At 37.4% G+C, this 16,688-nt stretch overlaps 1 protein-coding gene across 2 annotated transcripts; it reads right to left on the reverse strand.

Annotated features, from left to right (window-relative positions):
• Window positions 1–1,328: 1,328 nt before the first annotated feature.
• On the reverse strand, window positions 1,329–14,448 carry LOC142353936 (uncharacterized). 2 transcript variants are annotated; one of them, XM_075406166.1, is made up of 5 exons: window positions 12,055–14,448; window positions 8,758–9,718; window positions 7,162–7,383; window positions 6,114–6,536; window positions 1,329–1,811 (listed from the first exon to the last, which is right to left on the reverse strand). In XM_075406166.1, exons 1-5 carry the CDS (start codon window positions 14,098–14,100, stop codon window positions 1,486–1,488), a joined length of 3,978 nt encoding a protein of 1,325 aa, XP_075262281.1. In that variant the 5' UTR covers window positions 14,101–14,448; the 3' UTR covers window positions 1,329–1,485. The 2 variants fall into 2 exon arrangements, with proteins under 2 accessions (XP_075262281.1, XP_075262282.1); XM_075406167.1 differs by lacking the exon at window positions 1,329–1,811 and adding an exon at window positions 2,787–3,089.
• Between the last annotated feature and the right edge of the window lie 2,240 nt (window positions 14,449–16,688).

Genomic DNA, 16,688 nt, shown 5'->3' on the forward strand with positions numbered 1-16,688 from the left:
TATTCGTTCTATTAGTTTAGCCAGAATTTTAAATGAAACATTTTTCATATTTTGTTGAAAATATTGCCAATTTTAAAAAATGCTAATTAGCCTTGTCTACAAATTAATGCTGATTACCAAAAATTGGCAGTTATTTAGAAAAACAATCGATCAGCATACATTTGTAAGATTTTGTGGGAAACCATTTCTCATTTTAGCTTGACCCTTAGCCTCTGGTTGTGTGTACTGCCCAGACCTCAGAGACCGAAAGGTTTACATTGAAATAAAAGAACAAGCCGAAAATTTGTATCGCCAAATTTGTGTATAGGCCAGGCTGAATCTTGGGAGTTGGCCAGGCGGAACAAAGTGATGTCAGTGTTGGTCAGACCAGAGACCAAAATATAGGCGCTGGCGAGACCGACTGACCGGATCAAAATTTCGTATTAGACAGAACTTTAGGTATTTTTCTACGGCTAATTGTATCAAATCGTAGATTGAGGTTTTGTCAAACAAATGAATTAAAAAATGCCGCAAACTAAGGAGAAAAAAATATTGTCGAACAATCCGATGAAATCAGAAATTTTTTCAAAAATGTTTTCAGTGGTAAATTTGTATTCCCGCAGCGTTCAAATCTCTGGCTGCCTACATGTAATCTCTTTTTCCACTGCGCCACCTGCCACTTACTTCTAGATATTCTCCTTCGAATTTAAATTAGATTCAGTTCACTGATGGAATTGCGTTGAATTTTTTTTTAATGTGGTTTTAAGCTGTCAATTTTTCACCACTACCTACAGGAATGGTGAAACTATAGGATTTGCCACCGGAACTGCAAAATTTACAAATAGTTTTAAACGTTTAATATTTAGCAATTAAAGTTTTATTATCACCCTTTTCACCGCATTCAGCGCTAAAAACCGCAATTCCGACAACCATTCACCTACCTCTGTCACCTTTTAGCAATTTTTATCGTTTACATCTTGACCCGGGATTTGATAGAATTAATTACCGTAAAATTTGGGTTATGTTGAAACCAGCTTCTGTAAATGCTTCAGCTATTCATAGTTGGTCTCATGCAGCACAAGCGCTTCCAGCTCGGAACATTAATTGCCTTAAGCTTCCCAGATCTATGCTAAATCAAAACTTTTTTAGCGGATGTAACCGACTTTTGAGTTCCTTAATTTAACGTTTTGTTATTAGAGTTTACGTTTTGTTATTAGATAGTTCAGCTACCCTACACTTTTGCATGTACTTCTGCATAATAAGTTTATTAAACTAATGATTTTTTACACTTGCTTTTGATTTTTTGCTTCTAACTCATTCGTTCTAGTTTCAATTTATAACTTGAAAGGTAAAAAAATAGAAGTCTCATTTATTTTAAATGAAATGACTTGATTGGAATATTTGTTTCTCTCTCTATTTCACAAGTCACTCAACCTTAGTAGATAACAAAATTCCCTCTGGATAATCAAAGTTTTTTTTACAGGCGTCAGTTTCGTTATTTTGTTGTTAATCTAATTCATCCGCTTCATCTTCATCGCATTCAACCCATGAAGACGATTCTTCATTTGAATCCAAGAACACAAATTCTTCAAAACTATTCCCATCGATATGCTCCAAACAATTTTTTCTATTCTGACATGATAGAAACAACTCTCTCCTCTCGTCATCTGAGAGGAAATACTCGACCACACCCCAATACTCCTTCCTGGTAGCAATGTCTAACACGTTTTCACGGACGCCTTCATATTCGCGTTCGTGCAGTAGAAGTTCGCTTGGGAAGCCCGCACCAAGGAGCAGTTTGATAACAGATAAAGCGTATTCCTCTGCGTCAACTAAAAATATGCCAGATAACTAAATGATGCAGATATTTTTGCTAGGGTTTACTAGGGTTTTTACTTGGGTTGTAGATACTTTTATAGCTTTTATTGCTCTGATATCGCGCGCAATGAAACAATGAAAATACCTGAAGCCATTTACGTGCTGCTTTTAAAAGGTATAATTATGTCTTGGGAGATTGTATAACCAAATTTGTTTTTCGAAATATTTTGGGCGAAAATGTATCTCTTCTTTTCTGTCGTCTTCTGAAATTCTGCTAGGCTGCACAGAGAGGGGATTCTGTGGCCCAGGAAATTGATCAAAAAAAATAAAACGAAGTTTTTCACTTGGTGAAGCAAGTGCTACTTTGTTATTCTGCTAGTTACCTTCTTGGGGCTTTCGAAACAAAAATTTACTATCGAGATTTCCCAACTCAAATACTTAACTTAACTCAAAGTTATCTAATTAACTCTGTACCAGCTAAATTTCATGCAGCTTACTCTCCTTCCTCCTAAGTTTCATTCTCTTGATTAATTCAAGCCATTCTCCTATGACCTGATCACTGTACCCTGTATATTTTCATAAAGTCCGAACTAGGGAAGTGTGCCACATAGGTTTGGCTCCGGATTAAAATAAACAAACTTAAGCAATAGTAAGCAAATGATTCCTTAAATCAGATAAAAATCACCTGCATTTTCAAATGAAATTAAAAAAAACTTTAAGAAAATCAGAATTTGAACTTTGGCCAAACACCATCGCCTCGAACAAAAAATCCTCGATACTCAACACCAGTTATGTAAACAAAATCTTCTTCTGATACCGGATCTTCCAATTTAAAATGCTGTTGCCCTAAATCATTGTTTTAAAAAGAATTCCTGAGGCTTTATTACAAGATCATTCTGCCATTAAAACATAAAAATAAAAAAGTAGAAAGAACACGGTCCAAAAAACAGGTCGAAGAACTTAGCTGCAGTGGTCCAGCTTCTTCTCTTAAAAGTCATTTTTCCATGTAGTCCGGAACTTTTGATCAGATTTCCCTCTCGCCTCGTTACCAACAGGTTCCTTTTGACGATCATCCCTTCGCTCGGTCAATACACCATGATTAGACTGATTTTTCTTCGACTGTGTTTGCACCCATTCTTCCAACACTTTTACTAACTGAGGAAACTACTGTCTTGGCCTGCTGTCTCCTGGCCCTTCTGTTTTTATGTGCCAACTCAATAATTTCTCCGAAGCTTGGCAATTTCCAAAGTAGTCAAAATGGTTACTACACAATTGCAACCCACCACGAACATCTGAACAACCGCAAAACTTTGCCTGAAATCTTGTCTTTAAGCATCAAGCTGCAAGCTCTCAAAAGATCATTACTGAAAACTAAGACACCGGCATCAATATTGCTGGCCAAGATATTGCCATTGCCGACAATACATAATTCTTTTCCATTAAATCTCTTTCATATGGAATGCAAAACTCAAAGACTCTACCCCATGACTGGCTGTTCTGTTGGATATGTTCTGTTGCCACTAACTTCATAATCGCTTCGACCTGTCGTGCATTTTCGCTGAATTTGTTGATCATTAATTTCCTCGATAAGTTCGTCATCAGAAAACGTTTTCAAAGTCATCATTGTGGCTGACCAGTACCTAAATCTTCTACTTCGGTCAGCAGCTTTATCAACTTTTAGTTTTCCATTTATTTTTATCATTCGCTTTCCTGATACAGTAAAGCCAGATCAAATGCCAACTTCTGGAAAGGGATTGCGGAGCTGCCGAAATTCATCCAACAAAGAACTGAAAACACTTTTATTTTCAGCCTTCATCTGTTTTTGAGCAACCAATTGTCGCTTTCCCTGATCAAACCCCTACTTGCCTGCTTTGATTGAGTTCTGCCTTTATTTCATTTCATTCCCTTCTAAAAATTTGTTCAGCATAATTCTGGGTATCACTAACTGCTTGAGATACATTTGGGAAAATCTCTATATAGTGCCCACACCTTTTGCAACATTGTTCCCCACTGGTTTTAGCTTCCTCGCAGTGACCAGTGTCACCGAAAGTTTTCAGCTTTGCTCTAACGATCAGACTGTAGCTCCCCTCATAGAAAAATGGATCGTCAGACTAAGTGTTTGATTTGAACAATTTGATTGTCGGACCAGTTATCAAAATGATATAACGTCTCTGTCACTGTTAATGCTTACTTCTCTGTAATTGACCGCGAAAAATTTTTTGTGAAATCAATGATTGCTTTCAAACATCACGCACACAGTTTTTTAGGCTACCACTTCATTTTCTCTCTCCATTCACCTCAGTTTCATGTCAATACTCAAATGATTTTCACGCCAAATTTCCCAAATTTTTTCAACCTTTGAAGGAAAACGCTTCACAAGTTCACAACCAAAGATAATTGCACCAATTTGTGGCCCAAACTTAAATCGATAATAACCTTTCAGCCTAATCTCAGCAGGTAAACCGATAAACAGACCCAGTTAAGCATTACGTGACGTGCTGTACAATCGTGTCAGTTGGTATACAATCGACTGTCTTCTAACGGCCCTGTCATACAATCTTTTAGCAATCAACGTTTCTGCTAATTTACAGCAAACATATAACAAATAAACGAAGCGCACCATGGAACGGCACTGTCATCTTCTGAGTTTCTGCTAGGCTGCATATCAAGGCAAATTTGTCGCCCAGAAGATCAATCAAAGAAAATAGACTAAAGGTTTTTACTTGGTGAATCAAGCGGTACTTTGAGACTCTGCTAGTTCCCTTCTTTGGTGCCTTCGAAACAACAGACTATTTTTGAGAATGCTCAACTCCTCAAAAATCGAACTTAACCTAATTTATTTAACTTACTCTGTGCCAGCTGAGAAGCAGCTTATGTTTTTAAAAACACTTGGGACAGACCCATTCGTTTACTCTGCGCATTGTGGATTCAAAACTGAGTGCATAAAATCGGACCGACTTCAGAAATTTTTTAGCATCTGCTCCTCTGGATCTGAGAAAAAACTTGGTTCAGTTGATTGAGATAAAAAAACATATAGATAACTTCGGTGTCAGGACAAAGTACCCAATGCCGACCTACCCGATTGGTCAACATATCCGAAACATCCCCAAAGTTTTACTCAAACAAAAAATTTATCAGAAAGAGTATTTGGGGAAAAAACGACCAAATGGATAATTTTAAATTCAATTAAAATTTTTTGAGGATTATTTAACCGAAAAACTAGATCTTTGGACCACATGTGCCGGGCCATGGGCATGCCCTTAGCGGCTTGCTTCACTTGGGGTAAACTATCCCAGCCAAAAATAAGATTAAAAAACTGCTTAAGTTTAGTAAAAAAAATAAATTGGTTATTGTTGCATTTTGACACGTTGGGTATTTCATCAGTGTGCAATTTAGCAACAAGCCGTAGCTATATTTGATACACATGGGAAATTGCGTCTTACAAAAACAAATTGTTTCTGATATTGATTGGTCTTTTAAAAGCCACGAGAGAGCAAAAATTGTGCAAACAACAAAAAACTGCTAATGGGATAATAATTAGCCCCAATGTCCTAGCCACCATTTGAAGAACCTTATAACAAATAAAAGCTGCAAAATTGTACAACATGATACTCAGATTGATTAAAAAAATACGAATGGTTTCTTACAGTGATTATTACACACAAACAAAGTGTTTTACTAAAAAAAATAGTGATATTTTAAATCTGCGAAATAATTATTCAAAAAAGTAAATCATAACGTCTGTATCAATTTGTGGAGACCGTGAACAGAAAAGTTATTTGTTTTGAAGAAACATTCTTAGTGTCGAATAAAACCTCATCATCTGATAAGACAAAGTATTAAGCTGTAAGATCTGAATTTTGCCTTTGTCAAATCTAATGACAGGATGCACCTCTTAACATGTATTTAATAAGATAGATGGACAGAATTTTGTACAACTGTACACGATTAAAATGTCCCGAACAGTGAGGTTACCCTAAATGTTTTACCTTGTTTAAAGAAAATACATTACCTTGATCTAGCTATGAATGGACGTTATAAAAAAATTGTTGAATTTTTTGTTGTCTTGTGCCCCGCCTCAGAAATTCATAGCTCCCATTAAGCTATTGCTGGAGAAAATTGTGGGGGAGAGTTGGGGGCGGGGGAGGGGAAGGCACACGTTATCTGACCACTAATATATGGAGCTATGACGAGAAAGACCCAACTAGCTAATGCCATAACCCTGGGTTGTTTGTGCTACTAAACGAGCTACTAAATGGTTTCAGTTGGTAAAATTGGCATCATGACTAAATTGGTAAAAATCTTAAGTTGCTTACAAGGGGGAGAGTAAGGATTGTCCAAACACAGGTGGCAAAGAGTTTCGCCATCTTCGGTGACCCGACTGAGTTCATATTCGAGTAGATCGTATCTCATCAAAAGTCTCAAACCCAATTCAACCTCTTCCACATTCTGCATTCTAACAACATTGAACAATATGTCCCCTCCCCACTTTCTGTACTTCTCTATTCTCTTCTCTTCACTCTCTCCGCTCTCAAAGCCAAGATACTCCATGAAGAATACATCACATCTGTCCAGATTGGAGAATAAATTGAGAAAGTATTCATTACAGAATGCAGGGCACTTCTCAAGCACAAGTTCGAAGACATTTTTGTTGCCAAATTTATGCAGAAGCGTATGGTTGTCCAGCTCGTCGCTATTCAAGATTATTTTAAAGAAGTCCGCGGTTTCAGAGAAGAAATCTTCCCGGGATAACCATATTCATAAAAATTGTGCATAAAATCTTGAATTATTTATGTTGGGTAAAATAAAAAAGTTTGCAGTGGCTTCCATAATTTCTAAGAGTTTACAAAATAGAAAAACTCAAATAATCACTGTCAACGCGGGTTCATATTAATGATCGCAAATCTCAAACACTTCAAATAGTTGCATTAAAATTTAATCTTTTAGCTAAATCTTAATACTACAAAAGGTGATGTGAAACCGATTCGAACCATAAAGTTCTTAACATTACCTCAGACTCATATATTTTCGTTTGAAACCGTTTAGAAAAAACTTTCTGGGAACTAAAAGTCTAATGAAAAAGTGCCCTAACTTTAATTGGAATAAAAATCTATGCGCAAAAGTTTACATTGTCATTAATTGTTTCAACCATTGTTAGCAGAAAAAAGTTGTTAGCAAATACATAAACATGTGTGCGCTCGGAATTGGGCCCTGAAGTCAGCGCTCCTATACTGACCTGATCCAAGCTTTGCAATTTCAATGAATCGGAAAAAATCAAAAATCAAGTTTAGTCTTAGATTTCGGTTCTTTATTCTTTGGAAAAACCAATATGTTGAAAATGGTTTTCAATAAAGGTGGTCATCCCGGGTCGAAGCACATGCAGGATGGTTGAACGGGGACATAATTTGTTGATTTCTGCTGACAGCAGGTTTCTATCGCGCATAAATTCCAAACATGAGAAAAAAGATTGTTCATTGCCGTATAGATGACTCCCACATAGAACACTCCAATAAAGCAGGTTAAGTTCAGCGATTGTAGCGTCGTTAAGGCTATCCACTTCATCTTTGTCTACAATTATGCACACGTCTACAAAAATGAACGAAATATGAGAAAAAAAGGTAAAAAATATTACTGAAGAATGATCCATTGGTAAAATTGGTGACGGTCAAGCTAGCCGATAGGCAAGGAAACCAAATTTTGAAAATGAGGTCAAGTAAGCCAAAAAATTTTGGGATACCCGTATATTTCAAGTCGACCTTGGCGGGCCGGTGGGCGCGCTTCGTTCGCGTTGCGGCTTCGCCGCGCTAACCGGGACGCGGTTTCCGGATTACATCCCACAGCGGATGAGAGGCATGGCCATGGACAGCGGTGCGCTGAGGCCGTACCCACTAGATGTCTGAAAAGGTTGTAATTTTGTTTCTTTGATGCATTTGAATACATTATCCACTTCAATACAATGCTCAGTTTTGATTGTAACGGTTAACAATGTATTATTTCCGATAGATTACATAACTATTACATAACTTTCGGCTTGCTTTTATGTCGGCTTACTTTTAGTTCGGTTTTCTTTGCGTTCGCCGGTAAAAATTACACTTTATTGGATGGTCTCTTCCTAAGCGTTACCAAGATTGAAGAGTGCGACCCAAGCCAGCTCTGAACAGACCGACTCGGAAGGGGGGGGGGGGTAAGCGGCGATCATTTGACAGAGTCTGGTAGCACTGCCTACGGTCCGGATAGTCTGAAAAAGAGCCCATTCAGAGTCTTCATGGTCTGATTGTAGCGGAGTCTAGGGTGTGGATAGTTTTTGTGGTCCGTCTGATCTGGAAAGTCTGAAAACCACTCTTTCCAACGTCTGTAACGTCTAATCAGAAACTTTCCCCGAGTCTGGTGAATCTGACAAGAAAAAAGACGTCCAACTGAAAAACTGTTGTTTGGAACTAATATATTTACACTGAAAAACCCAGAAACATACAAAAAAGACGTCTATTTTCTGGCAATAATGCATTATACAAATGATTATTGATCCTTCAACAGTTGGGCACCCCCACATTGCGCGACTGAAGTTGGTGTGGCACCCCCCCCCCCCGTGCACCACTCAAGTCTTTCTAACCAGAGCCAATTTTAGTCAGGATGGTATGATCACAGCTCGCTTGGGTCATGCACCTCATCCTGGGTATTAACAATGCCCTTCGAATCGTAGACTTGGTATTTCAAGTGAAATTTCCATTAGTTTGTTACCTCTGTCCCATAAATACCCCAATATGATGTAAGATTAAATGGGTAACTTGATGGATTGCAGGTGGGGTGAGATAAAATGATGTATGATTAGGGTGACAAAGCATTAAGAGTGGTACAATGCGGGGTTTATTTATTCTCCAAAAGATTTACTTTTTAGCAAACGTCTTTCCACAGAGTTACAGTTAACCCCTCAACAGGGGAGGTCATAAACTGCCCACTTACCCTGGAAGCTGGACTCCACCTTTTTGGGACGACTGAAGAAGTCGTAAAACGCAAAGAAAAGTTGTAGCCGAACAGCAACTGGTTGTCGTCTCACGCTTTTAATTGTTCTTTCTTTGTCACAATTCAGATGAAGTTCCAGTCGACGTCTCCACCATTTCCACTCATGTATGTCTGTATCTTTTGGCTGTAGCCAGTCAGCGAGAGGAGGGTGGGAAGTACTGCTAATTAATTGTTCGAAACGAACCACATGGTCCTTTCTTTTGAGTGACAGGTATGCTGATACCATTCCATTAACTTGTTCAAACCGAGATTGGTCACTTCTAATTAGAATGATTCCAACCTCATACTGCGCTCTAGAGACAACTAACGTCAGCTCATCTGCACTAAAATCGGAATGGCTTATTCTTCTACAGTCGATAATAAACAAGACAGATTCGAACTCTGAACCAGAGATACAATCAAATTCTTTTCTGTCTCTACAATGGACCACCTCAGATGCATTCCATCTCTTTTCCAGTTCATCAAGAGAGAAATCGGAAGGTAGTAATACTTCTGATAATAATACTACTAGTCTGTCTGCGAAACCATTCCCAAGGAATTCCTCACTCTCTTCAACATGTAACACATCTTCAATTTTGTCAACGTGTTTGACTGCTATCTGTCTCTGATCAGCAGTGAACAAGTCGGGTATTCTCATTGGCACAGAAAAGAAATCAAGTCTCCTATTCTCTTCTATGAAATTTCGCACAGGAGTGCTAATATGACGGGCACTTCGGAAAAGAACAGTCAGATCTTCATGCTTGAAATTTCCGAGGTTTGGTCGGAGCTCCGAATAATCGTACGACCCAGTTCCAGTGACTGATATCCAGCAGCACTTTAGTCTACTCAACGCAGTTTGCAACCTTTCAGAATTGAAAATAACGGAAGGATCGATTTCGTCCATCATGACCGCTGTCTCCCTCTAATGTAGTCAATTTACATTCTTATTGGGTATTTTTGTTCCACTCAGAAATTTTGGTCCACTCAGAAAAAGGTCGAAAACCTCGATAAATCCTTAATAAAATATCGGGTGGGATAAAAAACAACAAATAAAATCTTCACATCACATTAAAATTAAATCTCACTGCATTAGATTGATTAACTGTTCTTCCAAAATTAAAAGTGCTGAAAACATGCCACACTTCTCAGGCTATTACAGTCGACCCAATCAAGCGTGAAAAAAAAACAAACGCAAATTTTGTTGATGTCCGATTTCTTCATCTCAATAAATTGAATAAACAACTGCAGAGGATTGAGAAAACAATCTTGCTTGAAGATGAATAACCTAAAAGATAAGCGATGAGATCAGTAGGAGGTTATCTGAATTCATGAGCTCATTTTATAGATTCTGTAGCTTCGCAATCACTTTTTAACTAGTGCAATTGAGCTCAATAGTTGGAGCCGCAGAGATAGAACTTGATAAAATCATAGATAAATCGATGAGGTGTGAAACATCGAATTGTTTATCAAACTCTACAAAACTATGCTTTGAACCAGATCGAGTGGACAAATTTCAAAATTTTATTTTAATTTTCGGCTTTCTTTCGATCTAAAATGGCTTCTTTGTCTAACGTGCCTCAACTCTTGCCGCCAAATCCCTATAATTTGTTAGGTTATAAATTTGTAAAAAATTGTCTCCACTACGAGCTCATCTTTTCAGATGAACTCATACTCAATTGAACGCAAGTCTGATTAACTATTTTATAACTTAAACCAAATTACAAAAATAATAGCTTGGGTTTCGTCCTCGATAGTGTGTTAGTTTGATCAGATAAATTTCACTTTCTCGGCAAAAAAAGTCAAGTGGCTTTTTTCCATAAAAACATTCGAAACAGGTTGTCAACCAACTGGTTTTTGAGCGCTCAGAGATTTTCAACCAGATTTGGTGATCTTTGTTTAAAATGCCTGGAGTTCTCATTTTTGTGACCAATTTAAATTTGTTCATAAATCATGAACAAAAACAACAAGAAAGAATTTATTATATTTTGTTTTTTGACACTTTATTTTTCAAATTTACTACCGACTGAAAGCCGATTGTCTGCTTTAGCCAAATTTTTGGCAACAAAAATTAATTAACATCTCATAATGACACGGTTGAAGGAGAAAAAAATCGTGAAAGTTTTCATTTTAAGTTTCTGTTCAAAATAAAAATACGCATTCAAACGGCCATGTTTTACCAAACTACCCAAGTACACCAAATTAAACCAACGATTCGAAGACTTTGTAAGTTTTGATGCGTTCAGGTGATTTTTCGAAATTTTGTATGTAATGACCAATCCACATCAAGCTGGGATTTGATCCAAACCCCAAATCGCTCTTCCTATTTTAAAAGTTTGAGCTTACTTAAATGTTATTTGATAGAAATTGGAAATCATTGAGAGTTCTTGAGCAATTTCAGTACTGCAAATGTTTTAAACTATTTAATATCAAGTTAGATTTGTAACCATTGCACTCTCTTGTTTAATTTTTTTGAATCGATGTTGAACGATTTTTGCCGTGGATCCCATATTATACTTGTGCCGTCTTTAATTGAAATAGGGTATAAAAGAATAATTTTATCTTCTGTATCTCCCAAACTTGTGCCCATTGCTGAGAATTTCTCTCTTGTGCTAAGAATTCCTTGTGTTCTTTTCGCGATCTGTTGTGTTTTAAATTCATGCCGCTACAAAATTTGATTTAGTGACTAAGCTTGATTAGAAAACTTACAAAACCTTGTTTGGCGCCATAAAAAACTGTATGCGTATATAATACGGTTTATATATTTCATGTTTGTTTTGTTTTGTGTTAATTGTTTATTTTGTTTGGAGAGAAGGGTTAAGGTACTGGTTTTACCATGTGCTCGGGCTTACTTCTGTAAATATTTAATAACTCAGCCACTGTCAGTCCTTTTTTCGGAATGAAAACGGAGAAAAGAAGAACACAAAAATTGTACCGGAAAAAGATCAAAACTCAGTTTTTAACTTGACTAGAGTTTTTCGTCTGTCTTCACGCTATTTTTTATTTGATCGCATTTTAATAAACTTTGTGTGGCCCTAGTCCGTCTTCTTATTAATCTTGATACTGATACGGTAAATTAGAAATCTTAGTACGGCCTTACTAAAGACAGTAGAAAACGGTTTTCATCTGAGACTTACACGCGATGGCGTACTACGTCCTTGCCAAGTTTTCCAAAATCGGGCAACCTGGGAGATCTCAATTAAAAACCATCGATGGAATTAAACAAAAACTAGATAGTTTGCCTGTTTGTAAATTGACTACTTTATTCAGATTGTAGAGAAACCTAGGCAACTGAAATTGGTAAATACCGGTAAATTCGATTTTGCCCTTCGGTACGTTGCTGGAATATTTAATTTTCTCCAGATATTTTTGGAATAAAAGCTTCCTCTTGTCATAAAGGAAATAAATTTTTGTAAATTCCATTGATGAAGCCATTTGTTCACATTTCGCTAGAATTAGTGTCGTTTTTCCACTTCCAGGTTGACCTCTGATTAACAGGTGTGTTTTGTCCCTTTCAGACAAAATTCGATGCTGTTGGGGGCTTAAAACTAAGTTTGAAAAAGTTTTTGCAACTGTAACTTCTTCTGAAGCTTCATTATGTCCTAGCCCGAAGGAATTGCAAAGGCTATTCACTTCTGAAACCCGCAGTTGGAAACAGGCATCGTTCACTTTCTCAGTATCGCTCAATCGGGCGAAGCAAAACAGTGAATGAAAATAGTTAATCATACTATTTTCTTCAGAGCATGAATCGTTGAAGATATCACCAATGTAAAGTTCACTATCTAGGACTTGAAAGTCTTTGGATAACTGCACCAGTTTGAGCTCGTTCCTGTTATCACTGTCCTCAATCAAAAATTGTAACAAGTTAAGCAAATGTTGCTTCTTTCGCATCAATTCAAAAATCATTTTGAGATTCGCAAGCACTTCAGGTGGAAGTTGTTTGTTCGTTGTTGTGGGGAATTGGAGTTCATATCTGATCATTTCGATTTCGCTTTCAAATTTATCATAGGTTACATATGGTAAATAAACAATAATTTTCAAAGATTTTTCTAAAAAATTAAAACTGCTTTCGACTTGTTGACTTCTGCTATGTTGATAGGACACATAGAAAGAGTACAAAATCAGCTGCATCTGTGGCAGTATTTTTTCAATTACTTTAATGATTTTGTTGCATATCGCATGTCCTGGCCTTTCAGTTGCATCTGGCTCGCAAACTTCAAAAGCAATTATGCAATCACAGCCGAGGTACAACCCGTCAATTTCAAATTGCTGCGGCGTTAAATGCTGAAAATCCAATATCCGTCGGAGGTGGTCATTAGAAAAACTTTTCAGCAAAATTCCTCTGGGACTTCTAAATTTTGCCGACATTTTCTCAAAAAGGAGCCGCATTTCTCCAAACTGACAATAATATTCACTAGAAGTATCAATTTTCCCCTCAACATTGTGTTTGTACACCATCTCGCCTTCAACTTGGTCGAAATATGGAACAGTCTGAAGCTTTTCACGGCGGGCGGGAAAATAGAAGTCAAAAAGTTGAATAACTTTATCTACTTGATCGAACGTTTCGGGTTCTTTCGAGAGTAATTTGACTTGTTGCCTGCTCAAATGGTAGAGATCGTTTAGCGGTATTGTCTCAAAACAATGGAAGATCAAACCCTGGGCCAAATTATTGGGCAAACTTTGGACTATTTTCTGGGCCCGAGGTATCACGTCTTTCGTCTCATTTACAGTTCTTAAAATACGTTTTTTCAAATCTTTCTTACCCAGGAATTGAACAGTTATCTCAAGGTTGACGTAATCGGTTTCACTTATTTTTGAGAAAAGTGTTGATTCCAAATTTGGAAAATGGGGAGATTTTTTCACTTTGGAATTGTAGCACAAAAAGAGCCGCACACTTAACTTGTCTTGACAAAAGTTCATTTTTTCATTCAGATGGCAAACAACGTTGTTCAAGTGATCAATTTCGTCTAATATTGAACGACTTAATATACTGATTGAATCGTCTTCTGAAATGTCAATCACGTTTTTCACTATGACAACTTTATCAAAATTTGGAGCAGGAATAAACATAAAACCTTGCGAAATTTTTTCGGTATTTATGTGATCAGAATTTTCTCGCGTTTCAGCCGATTTCAGAGGAACAGGCGCGCAAACAACCAGTCCGCTCAAGTTCATGTAAAATAGTTTACGCACTGTTTTGCAGGCACCAAGAATGAAGTTAACGGCAGGGTTTAAGCATTGCAGCTCAACAGGGGTCCCCGGAAGGACAATTAATTGATGTTGCAATTTTTCCAGTGTCGCTTCCATTGATGTAAGATATTATCGTCTACAAACCTGTTGCCGAGGATGTGTTGCCGTAGAAAACAGAGCGATAAAAGTTCCGCATAAAATTAAATTAGATAAAATTAAAAGTTAAAAAAGAGTAAAGAGTAAATGTCCCGTTTTTGTCGCACATATTGTAAAACATTTGAAAATACAACGTTTGTTGAGAAAAAGAGATCGCATGTGAAAAGTAGTGCAAAAGCAAGAGCTATTAAAGCAAATTAGCAATATTAACAAAACTGATAATCTTTATTATAACTAACTTAGTTTGAGAAGAACAACTGCAATGTTTTGATGGTTTCGGATTAAAATTGCAGACGGATAGAGACTAGAATAAATTTGACATTAGGTATAGATTTGATCATTTCTTAACAAATAGCGCATTGGGGTCAAAATTAGAATGAATGAACTCTAAGTTTAACCATAAACATCGCATAACTAAGTTCATTTGGATTTTAACTTGTTTTTGCGAAACAAATACTTAAGCTTTCTGTGCTGTGAGATGTAACAATTGCGAGATATGAGCTTGCTACACAACAATTAGTCTTTTTTGAACCCACAATTAAAAATTGAGGTATGTTTATGATTTTTTTTGCCAATTAGGGTTTCTTTCATTTCTGCCGACGTAATATAATGCGAAAAATTGGAGCGGAAAACAGCGACGGGTACAAGTATATACTCGCCTGAAAAAGCCGACGATTAGGTAATAATCTGAACTGGGGCACAAAATAAAAATGCCAAAAATTGATCTGCCCAAAGTTTTGGATACACATATCCGTGCAATTTCTATGAAAAAACGTGCACTAATTTTGATTGAAAACTTCAAACGTTTGTAAAAAGAAAAAATGGGTTACTTTTCAGTTGCACAAATATACTCCACCGTTTTCCGCTGTATCATATTTTCTGAAAAATCAAGTGGAGCTAAAATTCTTACCGCAATCTCAACTTCAATTTACAATATAAAAAATTGTGATATATTAAACTTTTTATAAAAACCTTGAAAAAATCTGTCGTTTATTAATAAAAAGTTCAATGTTCGTACAAGACAAAAGTTATATGTTCGTGAGATCCAGAGCCTAAGCTGCTACTTTTCGTGGATCTCTTACTATCAATTGTCCAGTCATACCAAATAATTGGCGAAACAATTCAAAATCACAAAACAACGTTTCAACTGTAAAACAATCACCAATCAGCTATTTCAACGAGCTAAACTCGGGTAAATTTTTACATCGAACGCCAAACTCTAGAAAAAATATATGAGAGAAAACAAAGCTTTCATGTTTTCCGCCTGTCTTTTTTATTTCGGCTCAACATTATCCCATATTTGGTAATGAATGCGAAAAAACATGGAAGCTTATCCACTCAGCAGAGGAGAAGCAATTATTCATCTGCATTCTGTCGTTCTGACTCATGAGTACTCCGATCATCCAAAAACGACTTAACTACTGAACTAGAGTGGTGTTAAAGATGCCACTAAAATAAAAATTTAATATAACAAAGCTTGACCATTTGCTTGACTTAGGGAAAAAAATCACTTGGGAAAGGGAAACAATAAGTCACCAACATATATAACAAAAGTACATTCATATTCAATCTGGAAAAATGGGTATTGGTCTGAATTTTTTTGATTCTGTAAAGGGGCTGGTAGTTGCAAGTTCAGGCTGTTCTGATGTTGCCCCTTTACAGAAGAGAAAAACAGGAACCTGAGAGAAGCCAAACAGAGTGCAAGGCTCAGCAGAAGGGTCTGCTCGATAACGAGTTCGAGTGAAAGATAAGCAATCTTATAGTGGTGGTCCCAGAGAAAATACTGTGAGGAAGAAGAAGACGCTTAGCAGCTACATATGGCAAGACCAGGAGCTGGACTGGGAGCAGACGGCGGCGTTGCAGTGGATCCGGTGGCAAGCCCACAAGCACAAGTCCCCAGAGGGTTCTCGTCAAAGATCGTAAATTGGAGAGATGAACGAACCATTTCCATGCTATGTGCCACACCAACGAATGGAAGGACGGGCAGTCAAAAGAGTAAGGCCGACATTTTTGACTGCAATTGCATTTGACTCGCACTACACTCTCCAAGTCGAATTTGTGCAATAAATAGCACGACAATCTGCGCCAAGCTCTAGCGGTAGCTGCAAGAGACTTGTTTTCAATTGAGATTTTCATCGATGACCTGGTGGACCATGACGTGAACGAGCGCCTAGTGCTTGAGGAACCCCAACGGGGAATGCAGCGTAGCTCAGAGCACTGAATAAAAGAGCAGTGGCCAAAGTGGAGGCACAGAGGTACCGCTGTCACGTTGTTGATGTGTTTTATGTGATTGTTGAAGACACAGACTTGGTAAAATATAGTGCTCTAGATGTGACTGAGCCAACGCTAGTGCTGTCACTAAAAACGATGGAGGAAAAGATGAAGGTGACAAAGTATGGTTTTCAGGCAGCGAAGCCGCAACGGCCCTAAGGGACGGAGAGTGTGAAGCAAGACATTGAACGCTATGCGTGCCAAGAGGAAAAAACTAATCTCGATAATGCCCACACAAGAAAGAGCATTCAAACAAGGATCGACGTGGCCACACCTGA

This window comes from Convolutriloba macropyga, chromosome 15 (assembly GCF_964194025.1).
Source record: "Convolutriloba macropyga chromosome 15, txConMacr16.3, whole genome shotgun sequence".
In the NCBI taxonomy this organism is placed as follows: Eukaryota; Metazoa; Xenacoelomorpha; order Acoela; family Convolutidae; genus Convolutriloba; species Convolutriloba macropyga.

Excerpts from the sequence above, each read along its gene's own strand:
- LOC142353936 (XM_075406166.1), bottom strand. The coding sequence starts at position 14,100 with ATGGAAGCGACACTGGAAAAATTGCAACATCAATTAATTGTCCTTCCG. Across the intron at positions 7,384-8,757 it reads GGTGGAGTCCAGCTTCCAGG|ACGTGTGCATAATTGTAGAC; the intron begins GTAAGTGGGCAG and ends TCATTTTTGTAG. Across the intron at positions 6,537-7,161 it reads CCTGCATGTGCTTCGACCCG|ATTTCTTCTCTGAAACCGCG; the intron begins GGATGACCACCT and ends TATCCCGGGAAG.